Source organism: Condylura cristata, unplaced genomic scaffold (genome assembly GCF_000260355.1).
Source record: "Condylura cristata isolate star-nosed mole 26May11 unplaced genomic scaffold, ConCri1.0 scaffold00021, whole genome shotgun sequence".
Taxonomy (NCBI): Eukaryota; Metazoa; Chordata; class Mammalia; order Eulipotyphla; family Talpidae; genus Condylura; species Condylura cristata.
In genome coordinates, this window is record NW_004567122.1 from 27,348,159 (window position 1) to 27,365,184 (window position 17,026).

Genomic DNA, 17,026 nt, shown 5'->3' on the forward strand with positions numbered 1-17,026 from the left:
AAAAAAAAATTCAAAATAAGCTGACACTCTCTAGGATGGGCTGGGAGGAAACAGGCCCAGATCACTGCATCCTGGGCGCCCAAGCCCATTCTCCCAGGAGGCCAGGGCTGGCTTCTCACTTAGAACCTTCTAAAGGTAAAATCCAGTCAACTATGAATGACCCGCCCCAACCCAGCCTGCTACTGCCTCACCGGGCAACCTGAAATAAAGATTTTCACCTTTGTTCTACAGACACCCATGGCCAGCCTCCTCCATCCCACTGCCACCTTGTTCCACCTCCAAGAATGTCCCTGAAATTATTCTGAAGCTACTTCTCCTTTTAACTCCTGGGTGTTGAAATCATGAGAACCAGAAGCAGCACTGTGCTGTGAAGGTTGGGCTGCCTCCTGCCCACACAGCTCCTTTTTTGCAGGAAGGGGGCCCTGGAGGCTACTCTTCTGTGATGAGAAGGGGCACAGGGTTTGCTCATGATGTCACCGCCACCTGGCATTGCCTCTCAGCACTTGCTTATCCCATGGTCTCTTCAGGGGAAAGTGATGTGGGCTGTTTGGTTTCTGTTTGGGCCTCAGCCACTGTGAATACCTACCACTGGACAGTCAACTGCCTGCTTGCTCTGAGCTGTACCTGGCATCGTTACAGAGGCCTTGATTTAAAGCATCCAAGTAACATTCTCACTTCCTTCATATCTCATCACCATGTGCTGTTTTCAACCAGACAATGATCATCATCATCACTGCCATCATCCAGATGATAATAGAAAAACAGCCATATTTTCAAACTCGCTACTCCTGCAGGCAGCACTGGCCTTCTCTCCCCCACGGCTCCCTCTGTAACTCTCACGTGCCCCTCACCCCCACCACACACACAACAATAGATAGCAGGCAATGGAAAAATGGTCGACCTTTGGGACAGATTACAAATGAAATTTCATCTTAGTTGCAGCTAGCAAAAAGCACCACACGGGGGTGAGCCATGAGCCCGTGTGCGGGTTTTAATAAACTTTAGAGCTAAAAGTATAGTAACAGAATGAAAGAGGGGAACGTGAGTGGGGACGTTGATCGCCACCTTGGAAAATTCCCATCAGAGAGCCGTGTGTCCTCTGAGCACTGCCACGCGGGGAACATTTCGCGGCGCGTGTGTGGATGTGTGTGTGTGTCTGTATGTCTTTCTTTTCCCGATGGACGCCTGCCCTTCTGATAGGCGCCCAAGCGTGGCTCAGATGCGGGTTGATGTGAGGGGAGACAGACACACCTCCTGGGCCCAGGCTTCAAGCCCTGCAGTCACTTAGCAGCTGTGTGGCTCAGGCGAGGGACCGAAAGCTCCAAATCTCAGGTTGTTCGCCAGTAGCACGGACAACATGCTGGCTTGCTAGCACAGTCTAGAAAGCATGCACCTCAAGTGCTTAGCACAGCGCGCCTAAGTGGAACCTTACACAGATGATCCATTGTCACAGACATTTAATGCATGTTTTTGCCACTCACAACATGCGGCAGTGTAAAGGATGGTACACCGATGTCAAGCGCGGGAAGGAGGTAGGTTCAGTGACCATTTCACAAGTAATTCTCTAGAGCCTAGAGAGAAAGCCGGGTGTGATTTCCATTCTTGTTGGGAAAAGCAGACAACAAACAGGTAAACTAAGCATCTGTTCGAGCAGAGACTGAGAGATGGTATGATGAGAAATAAAAGGGAGGCTGTGAGCAAGGATGGGGTGAGGGGTTCTGAGGTCACATCTGTGCAGAGATGAAAAGGAGTGTCATGGTGACAGTGAGGGCTCAAGGGACAATGTGCATGGGTGTGATGGGTCTCTGTGGGGCCGCAGGGGAGCCTGCTGCTGGTGCTGGTAAGCAGAGTGTGGCAGCAGAAGTGGGGGGGGGGGTGTGGGGAGGCACAGCAGGCTGCTGCTGACCTGATGGGACACTGCCATGCACTGAACGCATTTTGATGTCTCCCCTTAACAAGCTGGGAGTGCCTTCAAAAGGGGTGACACAATCTGACAGACATTTCATTGAATTAGTTTAACTACACTATCTTCAAAAGAGAAGGCGGGGGCCAGGAGGTCCATCTGGAAGCTATTAAAATAAAAGATGAGGGTATCCTGGATCTCTAGGGTGGAGATGGGGAGAAGTGGTTATGTTTGAACATCTATTTCAAAGTAAAGTCAACATGATTATATGTGACATTCAAGAAAATGACGTTTTTGTTCTTTCAGTGAATGAAATATGGAGCTGTTTTAATGAAGAGGGTAAACAGTATAGGGGTAAAGAGCAGATGTGGGAAGATGGGGAGCTTGATGTGGGCCTGGTAGGTTTGACCTACCTACAGCCATCCAAACGCATATGCCACCTATGGCCATCTTGGAAGCCAAGCAGAGTCCGAAGATAATCAGGGTCAGGCCTGGTTAGGACTTGGATGGGAGACCACATGGAAACAGTCACCTTACATATTTAAATCTGCCTTTCTAGGGAGCACAGTAGGGAAATTTGGGGAGGCCTGAGGGAGAGGCATGGACACACAGACAGTAGTGCGCACAACTGAGGTGAAAACACATCCATGATAGATAAAAGAGGCAGGCTCCCGTGGAGTCGAGCGAATGTGAGCCTGGTTCTGGATGAGTAAAGTTGAAAAACATGTTAATATAGGAATCTAAGAAATAATTAGAAGCAAGAGCAACAAAAAGCTGATTGAACAGGGTGTGTGTGACACTTCTGCCATAACATTTGGGTTTTCAAGACGCATATATATTTACTTCTAAGGGAGAAAAATGGCAGAAGAGTACTGTTTAGGTGAACAAGTCATGAATTTCAGCACCCTCGCTATGCTTCTCTGGAGCCCGTTACCCTCAAGGCCACGGTCTGCCTCAGCCACCCTGCTCTCTCCACCTGCTGCTGCCCTAGCCACTTGCTCCCAGCACTCGCCAGAGCAGCTACCTTCCCACAGGGGCACTCACTGAGGAGGAAGAACCTGAACTCAAAGCCAAAGTCACCAGTTAGCTCAGGAGTGCTGAGGAGCAACTTTTTCTTCTTTGTTGTCAATTTATGTTGCTGATTCTAGAAACTTTCTCTTTTTAGGTCAGGGCATTTAGAATAACAAGGCCCTAGAAATTAAGTGCTCCTCGGTATGTTTAATTTCTTGCCATGATGCAGTACTAAATAATAAGTGAGCAAAGCTAAATGGGCACGGGGAGGTTAACAGAAACTACTTTTACATCTCAAGTTTGCAAGCCGGAGGGCTTCGCCCCGTTCCACAATAGGCATTAAAGAAAAAATGTTCTTTCCTGGGTGCAAAGATAAATTTTCATTTTGCTGGGAGCCTCTGCAACAGGAACCTTTTAGGATTTTTCCAGTGAGACATTCTCACTAAAGGACTTTTTATTCCGTCTCTTTGGCACCACCTCCTGTTCCCGTTTAAACGCGTTTCCCCAATTCCACTTGTGATAAGTAATGGAATTAGACAACCGTCTGTCAGCCCAATACTCCCCCCCCCCAAGAATCTACCCTGAGGTTGAAATCACCATTTGAGAAAAGAAAATCATTGTAGACTATTTTTCTCCTCTTGCAAATCGCTCAGCTGGAGGGAAGTTGTTATTTCCTCTTTATCTTGCACTGCTGAAGACTTGCTTCTCTCTTTCCTTCCTGCCCAAATCAATCATGCACCTTTTCTGCCCCCAGTGCCCTGTACCAGGCTGCTAAAGGGTTATAGCTCCACAGCCTACTCCAGAATTTCTCAGCTGGATGGACCACATCTTCTCTACCAAAAAGACCAACCGAGGCCAACAGAAGCCAAGATGGAGCTGTCTTCCCTACGTCCCCCGCCATACACATAGGAAGGGTGGCAGAGACTGCTGAGTGCCGTTCAGAACACCGCCACTGGCTGTGGGGGACACAATGGCATCCTCTGCCTGATAGTGGACAGGACAAGATTCAGGCCCCAGAGATTGTCTCTTGTCTCTAATATTAACCCCCAGCAAGCTCAGCGGTAGAGGCTCTACCCTCCTCAGTGTGAAGGCCCGCTAGCTGTGTCCTAAGGGTGAACACCCAGCAGGAAGTAAGGAGCTGCCTGGGAGGCAAGAAGCCCAGCTCTGGCCCAGCTCCTTTCCAGCACAGGGTCTGATTTTTAGGCAAAGTTCTTTCTCTCACTGGCTCTCCAGTTTCTTTTTTTGACACATGAGGACTGGAACCAGAATTGCTGGTGGTCCAATACTTTGCCTACAGATGTGACCTAATGGGGTAAAGCATAAACAGGGAGTCATTGTAGGGGAGGTCTGAGGTCCCACACAGCTGGCCTTCCCATGGTTGTTTGGGGAAACCTGAGATGCCTTCAAGGGACCAGTGTCCCCTCAACATGCTACAGAAGTGGGTGAATGAGGTTTCCTGATCTGATATTCTATCCTACAATGGTGAAAATTCTACCTCGGCACTGAGGAAGTGCCACATCTCTCCTTCAGGTGCAGAAAGCCACCAAGACTAAGGGGTCTGCCTCTGTGAGAGCGAGGAGGGGCAGGGTGGTGCAGGTTTGTGAGAGAAGTGCTGGCTAGTTGTAAAATGTACCTGGAAAAGCCTGCTTATAAGAGACCTCTATGACCCTCTTAGATTTTCAGCCACTCTGAAGAAATCAAGAAAATACCACATGTGCTACACGGAGAACTGAAATAAAAGCAGCAACAATATCCTGGAGAGTTAATATTAGAGACAAGAGACAAGCAGGGACTCCCTGATTGGACTGCAACATACCAAGAGAAACAGAGAGAGACTCTCCTAGAAGACACAGAGACCAGGCTGGAGGCATCTCGCTGACCTGGTAGATCTGAGGGTATAGGGTTTGAGACAGTGACTACCCTGGCCTCTGCTGACACCCAAAGGTCATGACAGAATAGGGGAACAATGGCTGGACTAGTCAAGTCAGAAGAGCTGGGCGTAGAACAATGAGGACTCAGTGTAATCTTGACAGACACGGGAGCGGAGGACACAGATGATGACCTCCACTGTCCCCAGGCAGTGAAGACCAGCACTGCCCACCAGTCTGCTGCAGATAGTGAAGACTGGGCAGGAGGCGGCCAAAGACAAGGAGCTCCAGGAACCACCTCCCGCCACCTCCGTACCCTAGAATTGAGATATCCAGGAACCTGCACAATTTACCTGGAATTGATTGTATTAATATTTTTATGGCCAACTGGAACCAAGAGAGAAAAGAGGAACCAGACTGAACAAACAAACAAACGAAAAAACCAAAACCATCCACAATAAGATGCCTCACTTTGACATCGCAGCGTCTGTGAGGTGATGGGAAGTTCGTTTCTGCAACAGGCACAGAACAAGGTGGCTCCTGCCATCATTCAGAGCCACCAAAGGTGTCACAAAGGCTGGACTCCTTGTGGGCATCACGCTCATTGCCTCAGCCTCCCCGGTGGGGGCTGACAGCCTGAGGAGTTCAACCACAGGGTTCACGCCCCTCCTATCTCCACAGCTAAGTAGCCACATGAGCACTGCCTCTCCCTTCCCCCCAACCTCTCTCTTACAGCCACCCCCCTCCCCTTCATTTGAAGCCCCCAACCTCAGGGGAACACTCACTGCCTCTCATGAAGTACTATGAGAACTCATGCCAAGAGTGGTCAAGTCAGAGAAGGTCAGAGTTCCTTCATTGATTTTTGTCTAGGTTAGGCACTCCTAGTTTAAACGTTGCATTTTACATAATCACCTTGGGGCATTATGGACACCTTACTGCCCATCAAATGGCCTGATCCTCCCAGGAAACACTGATTATCTTTGTATTAGTTAAGCATCATACTCTAAGCGGGATCATACCCATCTCCATGAGCATATTATCGGTTACTGTGATAAATTACCCACAGCCACTCAGTCTTATTGTCAACAGGGCGTTTAAGCTTCCCGTCACACCTTCCCGAAAACCTTCCCGAAAACCTGCTATAATGCACAGCCCAGGGGCTGGGTCTCCAACAAAGAAGGACCCAGCCTCATGGAAAGACGATGCCAAGCATGGCCAATACCTCAAGCAGCAGGTTCACTGGCACAGAAGCCGGCTCTTACTTCCTGGGCAACTGCCAGGTATGTAGAGAACTGAGTGGGCAGTCCCAGGATTCAGGAGCCAGAGCTGGGTGGCTGCACCAAGCCAAGTGCTGGCCCAAGAGCCAGCACAACAAAAAATAATGAGATGGGATTGAGGGGAAGGAGGCGGGACTGATAATCTTGGCTGCTTTGGAACAGTGTTGGTATCATAACTTTCCACGGGCTTATTTCTGACAGGTAGGTAATGACCTCAGAATTCAGGGAATACTATTTTTTCTGGGTGTCTGCTTTTAATGGCAATGCAGTTTCTTACATAGTTTTAATAATGTGTCTTAATTTTACCAACAAATAAGTAAATAGGAGATATAGTTATGGTCCTGCCTTAATCAGGTATGAAAAGCCCACCATTAAGAAACAGGGCTGCGTTTCATTGGGAGAACCACAGCACCCTCCCGGAAAACTGGCGTGCTCCCTTATCATGGAAATCGAGGAAACATTAGCAGACTGGGAGGACTCTGAAGAGAGACACAGGCACCCCCACTGAGGGAAACGGGGAAACGGTGGAGACTAGTTTCTCAATTTGGTGTCTTGCCTCCCATTGGAAGGACAAGTAAGAGCAAAAACCCAGTGCGCCCAGAATAATTGAGACTGCCGAAACTTTCTAAGAAAATTCTTAAGAAACTTCCAGCTAGGAGTTAAATTTCTGCACTTGGTAGCTGCTAAATACCAGAGGCTTTAAAAAATCTGAGGGTAGCACAAAGAGGCTTATGAACACTACAGTCTCAGTGCAGACTCGCCAATGAACTAGGCCAAATGCGATGGGGGCAGCTCGCTGGTCACCAACACTGCTGTGGGGCTTACACTGTGCCTCCACATCCGGAGTGAAACTTCCCGGATACTTTAAGCACAATATGCCCAATTACCACCAAGAACAAACTGACATGAATATCTTCACCTACATACCCTGAAAAGACAACACAGCTTATTCAGCAGCGAGGGGATAAACCGTCGGCCTGTTCCTTCCCCTTCGTAACAGATAGCGGCGGGTTATATACAGGGCATGAGCGTGGGGGGGGTGTGTGTACTGGTACATGCGACATTTTCCATGGACTCGCCAGTCTGACAAAGGCAGTCCTTTGCGGGTGCAAAGGTCCATCCTGGGGCTCATAGACGAAAGCTCAGAGACAGGCAGAGACCAGGGGAAGGCAGTACTTTATCCATGGGGAAAACATCCGAATGAGCCCGAGCATTCAGCTCCCCCCAGCCATGGAAGAGGAGGCTGCCGGGGTGGGGGTGGGGTGCTCTCCTTTCATCTGTCCCCTGGCTCTGGCTCTGTGTCACTTCCTCGAACATACGCATAAGGAAATGCTTTCAAGGGGCGATGCTCCACTGTTGTGACACTTCTGCAGTCTCTGTTTTGAAAACTGGCCTTGAGAAGCTCAAAGGATCCAGAGGTGAGAGTTCAGGAAGACCAAGATCTACCCTGGCAAGGCAGGCTCTCATCTCAGAGCTGGAAAAGCTGCCCTCTCTACCCAGAACAGTCTGACCTCTGAAGAACCAAGCACATCCTGGGCCTAGCAGAATTCTTTTCAGACACTCAGCTCTTCACATCCCATGTCATAAGAGCTGAAGGCAGCTCAACGGAGCGTCCCTTAGTAACCTGCAGATCTACCAGGCCTCCACACCAGCCAGCCCGGTAAATGGGAGGCTCTGGACACCCAGACACAGCGGCACCCCGCATCCCCCCACGCTGCCCGTCCTCCCTTCATGGCCCACCACCTACTCACCGTTCTTCTCCGCCTTGTGTCTGGGTGGCTCGGGCTCCGGAAGACAAGGGCAGGGCCCATCACAGAGGGTGGAGAGGCTTTTGCCAGTAGAACAAGCATGGAACTCCAACTTGCACTGCAAAAGAGACACAGAACAGGCCATAAGCGAGTAGTCAAGGAAAATGCTAAGTGGGCTCTTGAGGAAGCAGCCCGGGTGGCTTCTCACCACAGCTCAGGGGGGCAGAGACAAGTATGCGTCCCTCACAGCTAAAAGTCTGAATCCCAGAGCACGTCACGAGAATAGTCTCTGCTTTTGCCAGACGTATAGGGTGGCTTCTCAAAACCCTGCAGAAACCCTGGAAAGCTTCCTTTAGTAAACGGTCAACTCAATAGTAACGAAAGAAAAGTGTGTGTATGAACCGGCAGGTCCTTCCGGTGCATCTCCCCCGGGTGAGGGAAGCTCTGCCATTGCAGCACCTGTCTGCCTGCTGCTCCCGTGCTGTGGTGGGATGACATTAATTAGTCAGTCTGCATGGCATGGGTGAGGCTGGGACTTGCCCACTGGGTGTGGATGAGGGTGAGTGCTTTGGCTTCGAGCACCCCAAACCAAGTGGTATATTGGGGCTCTGAGTCCCCTGGAGGATGCCTGGGGTTGTCTAGCTAGCCCCAGAGTGAGTAGACTTCAATTACAGGACTCAGTACCAGAAGCTTAAGAGTCACCCCTTCCCTGGTGGCGCAGAGGGTTAAGGCACAGCATTAGGAAGCTAAAGTCACTGCAGCATGAGTTTGATCCCCGCCTGCCCTGGAGGTGACCCACATGGCATGGCAGACCTCTCCTGACCTGCCTGCTCTCCCTGAAGCAGTGTATTTCAGTCAGTCTGCCTGTTCTGCTCCCCACTCTGTCTCTGGTGAATCCTCTCACCGCCCCTGCACCTCTGGCCTGTACCCAAGTTATGCGTGCATAAATAAATAAATCTTAAAAAAAAAAAAGTAACCCCCTTCTTGTCAAACTGTATCAGTAACAATGATAATCTTTTGACCACTTTCTGCCAGATCTTTACGCCAAGAAAAGAAGAAAGAAGACCACGACAATTAACTGCATTTTTATTATTCCCATGTTACAGTACAAGCCACAATGCTCAGAGAGGCCAAACAACTTGAAAAGCCATGATGCTCAGGACGACTGGAGCGGATTCCAGGTTAGGGACCCCCTACCCCCACCCCAGGTGCTGTCACAGGGCGGGGCTCAGGAGAGCCAGGCCCGGTACCGTGCTGTGTGTGGTAAGTGGCGCCGTTTCACTGTTGACCTGTGCTGTCTGCGAGCTCACTTTCTTTTTGTGTGTAAAGTTCTCCAGATCGAGGGCAGTGTGTCCTCACTGTTCTGCAAAGGCGCACGGGCCTGGGCCCATGCTCAGTCGCATGGAGGAAAGGCAGAGCGGAGAGGCCAGACTTAGTAGGTACCCACTGTGTGTGCTCCTAGCAGGTGCCATGGGGAACGTTTTCAAAGAAAGAAGAGGGGAGACAGTCCTTGCCCTGGAAAGCAAGTCTCTTTGAAAAGGGGCGGCAGTGTTTGCTAAGTGCACACACAAGTGCAGTTGAGTTTGGGCGCACTGTGAGAGCCGGGGCTACTCGGCCTGGCCCCACACGGGGTGAGGCGCACACCAGGCCTGGTGGCTAGGGGAACACAGTTGACTCCCCTGGAACCCCACTGACACCCTGCTTGCCAGCTCCCCTTGCAACGAGAGCACAGCAGGCAGCTCAGCGGTGTGTGGGTTTCCTCTCGATGCAGACTCCCTCTCGTCCCCTTTGGTATGGGACTGGCGTGTGGCTGGGTGGCAGCAGGAGCTGCCTGGCCCTTCCCAGGAAGGCAGCGTCAGGTCTCCGCCATCCCCACCTAGTGAGGAAGCACCAACAGCACGTCTTCCCATAGCCCCGTTGGGAGTCGCCCAGAGGAGGTGCGACTTGGTGTCTATGGGGTGGGGCGCGAAGGTGGGCACATGGCCTCCGATGGCCTGCTGAGAGGCAGAAAAGCCCAGAAGCTGGACAGAGGCTGCTGAGTCACGCAGGCTAAGACGCACCTTTCCAGACAGCACAGACGGGCGCCACAGGCCCTGCACAGAGGCAGCCCTGCACTGCTGCTCCCAGAGGTCAGCTTGCTGCACCAACCTGACAAAGGCTATGCTACCTGTGCTGTCTCATGGCAAGGCCTGGGCAATGGGGGTGACTCTGAGAATATGGGGGCAGCCTGGTTCCCAAGAAGACATACTAAGGGGGGTATCCACAGCAATGCTTACTGAACTACCTTGAACATGTTCTTGCCTGGTAGCAATTGTATTTGACCATCAAGCGATTCCTGGCCTTCTTGTTTGTGGTCTAACTGGGCACCGAGGAACGGTTACCAAAAAAATGTTTAATAATTGACAATCGTTCTCTCAGAAAAGTACCTTAGCATAAATCAAGAGTGTAGACTGTCTTTAAGAAGAGAGATGAGAGGTGCCACCTCCTGGGACAGCTTAGAGAGACTGAAAGAAACAGGTCTGAATCTAGATTTAACCGGAGAAAGGATTGTTCAGAGGAGGACTGTTGGGGTCCAGCCCCAACTATCGAGGTGTTGGAAGGTGAGACAGGCAGTGCCCTAAGGTGGGAAGGCGTCGGTGAGTGGAGATTCCAAAAAGGGAGAGTGGAGCAGGTGCGAGGAAGACACGGGAGGTGGAGTTGGGTGCAAGTCTTCCTGCTCATTCCCTCAGCAGGTCTTAATTTATACTGTGTAGCATGTAGTTAATTGCAATAATGCATAGGGTAAGTTAATGAGAGAATGCCATAAATTGTCATAAACGTTCTCAAGGACAAGGGGAACAAAGCATTTTTTCTTAGCATCTTATGCTATATTAAATTATACATTTTTGTGATAATTTTCATGTATACAGGTGTTTGACTATAACTCAAGGGAAGAGGATTCTGGGAAAGGATGAGCTTGTTAGCAAAAGGTTATTAGGGGTCTTAGGGAAGTAATAAATTGTGTTAGCAGTGTTATCAGTGATTGTCTAAAGAAAAGCTAATGGCTAATTTAAGGCTAGTAGAGAGTAGTTAGTGCTTGTTTTAGAAAGGAGTAAATTAAGAGAAAGTTGTACAGTTGTGTATCAAACAACACCTGCATAAACAAGGTTAAAAATTGTCCATGAGTCCTTATGCCCTAGAAGTCTTATCTGAGGTTTGCTTTTTATTTAAAGAAACCAAGGAAGCTTCCCAGGAGTTATTATGCCCTGGGGTATTTTTTCTCCTGGGGCTTGCCTTTTGTCTTAGAAGACAGAGGGATTTCCCACCCTGGGGCAGCTTGCCTGGACAAGGCAGCCACCTTATGAGGCTGAGGCAATCCACTTGTAAACTGATGGTTTACAACAATATTATGATACTATGATCATACAAAAAAGGGAGGTTGTAACATAAGTTAGCAGAGGAAATTCTGATTTTTCAGAGCTTTTCCTTTTCTCTCCGGAATTTGTCAGTCGATAAAAGTTGCATAGCTTGTGTCAGAGGACTTAATGATATGCTGCTTTATTTGAGATGCTGACTAGAATGATTGATCATGCTGAAAAAATGGGGATGCTGATTGTTTTTGGTGGTTTTCTTTCTATGATCAAAAGAATTTCTTTGTAACATGTAACCACAAAAGTTTCCAAGTAGCCATGGAAGTGAACTGTTAAAGATTTGCTTCAATGCTTATACTGATGTAATCTCACCACTTGGAAATTGTTTCAATAAAGAACTGCTGAAGTTTTCAGCAGGAGATACTTGCACCAGCTAGAGTGTCAGTGTCTGCCTCAACTGCGCATTTCGCCACCGCCACCTCATTCTTTGTGAAAAAAAACCTCTGACTGGCCACCTGTCAGAGCTGGTCTCTGATAGCTGGCGTGGTCTCCGACACCAGCCCTCAGCTTCAGACTAGAGAGTCTCAACCTCTTTTCTCAAAAGAATCCCTGAAGCTAATTTAGGACTTTTTTTTTGACATGTCAATTAATTTCATACGCAACACGATTACATTTACTTTGCAGGAAGTTTGTCACACTGTCACTGTAATTACTTTCCCACATGCTCTGGCCTCCCCGAGAGAGGACCCCACCTCTGCTCACAGACCTTGTCCTGCAGGCCAGTGTGGCCCCGAAGACAGGCCTCCCTCCCTGATGGCAGCCTGGCCACGTGGCCTGCTCTGGGCAGGGAAACGAGGGGAGCCGTCTGAGCCCAGGCTTGAGACACCACTGCATGGCTGTGCACCTGCTCTTTCCCTGTATGTGAAAACGCCATGGGCAAGGTAAGGGCTGCCCTTCCCCCTGGGGCGTAGAAGACACGGGATGGGTAGCCGCGAGTCCACAGCTGATGTGCCACATGGACAAGGAAGCTGTGTGTGCAGCTGGGGGGGTCTGATGTGGGGACCAACCTCCACTGAAGGTCCCCAAACCAGGTCACCCCCAGAGTCTCAGAACAGATATTTGGGAGACTTCCTGCTCTGGCAAGGCGCTCATCTATGAGTGAAGAGCAATGAAAGCCCTAAAGGCTGAGCAGAGGCTTTGATCTTTGTCTCAACCCTCTCCTCCCCTCCCTGAAGAAGACACCCACCTTTATTCACTAAGTTTTGCCCTTTCCCCAATCAAAGAAACAACCCTACTCCCTTTTTTGAGACCTCAGAGAACACAGGGGTTTTTCCAGAAGTAGGGTACCAGCTATAGGGGTACACAGGTTTGCCTGTAGACGTGTCCCTCTGTCTGAGACGCTCATCTCGATAAAGTCAGCCTTCTAGTCATGGCAAGTCCCTCCTCTTCTCTCCTTGGCACCTCAAGTCCTCTAATTCAGGACCTATGCCCCACTCTCCGTGGACAAGGCTGGGGTCTGTGTCACCACTGTAGCGCCCCCATGCAAGTTATGAGATTGATTCTTTCTGTGCTAAGCAGTCTGCTGCTGTTTTGACTACTCATCCAGCCAGCCGTAGAAGAACCCAGAGAGGGGAGGAATTTGTCCCTGCCCCCGACATCACACAGCACAACTGAGCAAAAGCTCACTAACCACGGAATTCTACGGGACCTTGGGGCACATAAGAGCGGGAGGTCTTAGTCACCGTCTTGTCCCCGGTGTGATGTGCACACCGTGCACACCACACACACACCAGCATATAGTAGGTGTTCAGTAAACACCTGCTGGATAATAAAGGCAGAAGGACAGGTGGCTGTCCTCTGCTGCTCTTGACCCATGTCCAGCCACTAGGAGTGATCCACCACCTGCAGAAGGAACCCCTGTGCTGGGGAGCCACCTCCAGACATCCACCTGCACGGCCCTGCATCCACGTCCGGCCCTGAGAGCTCTGTCAGCTCTAGTGCACTCTGCCTTTCTGCCTTTCTGCAGACCCCGGAGTCAGTCTCGTCCATCTGCTCCCAAGGCGCACAACACAACCCCCGCAGAGGCCTGCACCCCTCGCCGCCATCCCCCCACACCCCGTGCAATTCCAGTAACTCAGCTCCTGGCTGCCCTACACCCTCTCTCCTGTACAGTCACTGCTGCAGTCTGTGGGGGCAGCTGGCCTCTTCCCTGACTCCAGCAGGTGCTACCTGGGAAAACAGTCACTGTCTGCAATGGTGAGAATCTGTGTTTAATGGCACAGATTCTCTTCTTGCCTGTCAGGACAGTATGTGGCATTTAAATGAAGCTCAAAAGGCCATACTGCCAGTTTCTATAAAACTCAAGATATGCTATTTAGAGGTACACATATATGTGCTGAAAGCTACTCTGTGAGGTAGGTGAGGGGTGGCAAATGCCATCAGGACAGGGGAAACCTCCCAAGAGACAGGGGACGGCATCAGAGAGCAGGAGCCCGAGGGAGCACTGTGAAAACTGGGAGTGGCTTGTTTCACACGTTGGGTGCTGCATTGTGAGGCTTTCATTTTGTGATCAGACTTGGCGACTTACATAAGTAATACACAGGATGTTTATGTATGAGATGCTTTGTGTCAGAATATAAAACAAAGCCACCGTGTTCTCTCTGGGTGATGACCTCACTCCACACCTCCTGAGAACGCTCGTTAAGAGATCAGGGTGGCTGCCTCTGGAAGTCAGAGGGAACTTTTGGAACTCTCTCTGGTGCTGGCTGGCCAGAGACAGCCTGAGTGCAATGCAGGCATCTCACATACACTCCCTTCCTGACATGCTTGTCAAGTCCCTACCAGGAAGTTGCCCACCCAAGCTCTGGCCTCATTCTCTCTCCTCCAGGTACTCACCACAGAAGAACAGATAACGAAGTGAAAAGGGACCCTCCCTGGTGGTGCAATGGGTTAGGACGCAGCACTGCATGCTAACTAGCCACAGCCGCTTCAGTGCGAGTTTGATCCCTGCCGGGGAGGTGACCCACATGGCACGGCAGGCCTCTCCTCACTTGCCCGCTGCTCCCCTCAGCAGTGCACTTCGTTGATCTCCCTGTTCTGCCCCCCACTCTGTCTCTGGTGAATCCTCTTGCTGCCCCTGCACCTCTGGCTTGTACCCCAGTTCTGTATGCATAAATTAATAAATATTTTTAAAAAAGAAGTGACAAGGTAAGCACAGTGCCAGCTTCACCTAGAGGGCCCAGGTAGGTCTCAAAGCACAGGCTGCCTGCAGGGCCGGGCTGGGCCTGAGTCACCTTCACCACCAAGCAGAGGCTCCAGTGCCCGCTCCCAACCTGCAGGCAGCAAGGGCCCAGGAAAGCCCTGGCCACTTACCCACGCCACAGCTGGAGAGGAGGCACAAACCTGCATGCGATTCCAGAAGCAGAGCGCATGCACAGCGTCCCTTGAGAGCAGGCCTGCTGAGCGCAGGGAGCCAGGGGAACAAGGGGGTCCCACTCCCCCTTCCCAAGGCTCCTCGAGGTAACAAGTCCCTGACCCAGGCTCCCCCCGGTCAGGACTTATGTAGCCTTGCTTGGAAAAGGGGCAGCAGGGAGCAGGCGAGGGAGCAAAGGGCTACTTCAGGGAGCTGTGAGGAGGGAGAAACAAGTCTCCCAACACCTCAGGGAATAACTAGCTGGTCCCTTTAGGACCAAATGATGAGGGTTCGGAATTCCCGTGTTTTCTCTCTTACTCAAAGCAAGAGAAAAGTGGACAAAATCATGGATGGTGGTTTCTTTGCAACAAAGATGTGTCCAGAGGACATTTTCTACTTGTCCACATCTGCCCTGTGGACCTGGCAGGTCCGGCCGGCCAGCGCCCTGCCCAGGGTGGTGATGTGCTCAGCGCACTATCTCAGAGTCCCACGAAAGGGGGGGCAGATGTGGACTGCCCTCTTAGGTCAGATGTGAGCTGACCTCTTAGAGTCCAGTGCAGACGCAGAGAGGTGAGACAAACTGAAGAAGGACACACTGACAACTGCTAAGGGCATACCTGCAACCACTCACTGTAGGGAAAAACTCAGGGGTGGGGGGGTGTTGGAAGAAGGGAGGAAACAGGTTCAGCACCCTTTTTCGATGAGGCGTGCGGTCACCCAACTACTCAAAGCTCGGGCATAAAGGCTTGCCCGGCACAAGACGGAGACGGGGCACACACAGAGCGCCCTGCTGGATGGATGTTGACCAAGGTAGGACAGGGAACTCAATGCCAGAAGCTGTCTAAGCAGAGCGGAATCATAACCCCCCTAACCCCTGGGAGGGAAAGCTTTACCCTCCTGCTGGGGGTGAGTGACAGCCCTCCTGAGAGTCATGCCGGAATGCTAGCCCCAGTCTCGCCGTGCGGCTTACTCAGAAATAGTGCCAGATCCTGCAGAATTATTCCGGTTCAAATGAAGTCACGAGGGTGGGCCTTAGTCCAGTATGATGGGTGTGCTCATAAGAGGGGAAAACTGGACACGGAGACAGACCTACCTCCGGGGGAGCTGGAAGCAAGGACGTGAGGACCCACCACCAGGATAGAGGGTAGCAGCGAAGAGTGGTGCCCACCTGCCCACAGCTCCATGTCATACTTGGTTTCTGACTCCAGGACTATCAGACAGTGAAACTCGGTTGTTTAAGACATCCGGTTTGGAACACACTGACATAGTAGCCTTAGCAAGGAATACACCTTTCATCTTCGTGCTTAAAAAGAGGTAGGTTTATACAGGACAGATGTCTGTGTAACTGGACATAAAGCACTTGGCTGAACTGCAGGGGCTGTGATTCACACCCACAAAAAGCCAGAATGGGCCCACCCTTCATATTGATTTTATGATAAAACCACTGAATGATGAGCCATAACAATTTAAAGGAGGAGAGTTGAGAAAGCAGGAAACAAGTTCTGAATTTCTAAACACTGTACTGGAAACTATATAAAACAGGGTCTAAATACAAACACCAGAATCTTCTAGCCCCCTTGACCTGCTGGAACAGAAATGCCTTCCCCAGTCATCAGGAAACCAGAAACAGGCAGAAATATTCCAAATGTTGACCTAGTTAAAAATAAAAGTGCTCGCAGGTTCCTGAGCAATCTTTCCTTAGGTTTTGCATAGCACACCAGCATGCTGGGATGAGGGGATGTTTTCCAGCAGAAGGTCGGTAAATCCTTCTCTTCTATTATGTGTAAAGCAAAACTAATAAAGTCTCTCTGGTTCACTGCTCACACGGGTCTCTGCTGAGCACACCCCCCGCCACACTCTACTACGCGCTTTGCCTCAGATGCTCTGGGTATTATTTTTAACATTTTATTTAAATTGCTTTCTCCACTGTATTTCATCAACCTATCATCTATTTTTAAACCAGACTGTTGACAGTTCACAGTTGACAATTTTGTTCACAGTTGATGAATTCTGATTTGTTTTTATTCCCCCAAAATCATGTCAGAGAAAAGGGGGGGGGGTTAATAATCTCACAGTCCTGCTAGGTTTAATAATGGGGAGTGGCTTCTGGCTGCTCATGCTGTGCTCATCCCCGCTGGGCAGAGGGACGCTGTCCACGTCTACCCCAGGGCGTGGTGTCTCCTGGTCGACCACAAGGAGCCGTGCGGAGAGTCAAGAGCAGGATCTCCGGTCTTCCTCGAACGGCCCCAGAACCCCACACGTGTCCTTTCTTGCACTCAGCTCGTATTTATCAAGCCCCTATGAGACAGCGGTAGGTTCTAGGTTCTGAGTCTATGGGGAAAAGGCCCTGTTCTTGTGAAGTTTACATAGCAGGTGCTGGCAATGGCTGTGAAGAAACAGAAAGAGTGAGAACTGAGAGTGATGGAGAGGAGACTGCACAGGGCGGAGGCGCTCAGA

At 50.5% G+C, this 17,026-nt stretch overlaps 1 protein-coding gene across 2 annotated transcripts in view; it reads right to left on the minus strand.

The window, feature by feature from the left end:
• SPOCK1 (sparc/osteonectin, cwcv and kazal-like domains proteoglycan (testican) 1) overlaps positions 1-17,026 on the minus strand; it is a 439,606-nt gene that overhangs the window by 68,016 nt on the left and 354,564 nt on the right. For both annotated transcript variants that reach the window (XM_012727923.1, XM_004686754.2), the window contains one exon: positions 7,811-7,925. In XM_012727923.1, coding sequence (XP_012583377.1) covers positions 7,811-7,925 — 115 coding nt within the window. The remainder of the gene's footprint in view (positions 1-7,810; positions 7,926-17,026) is intronic.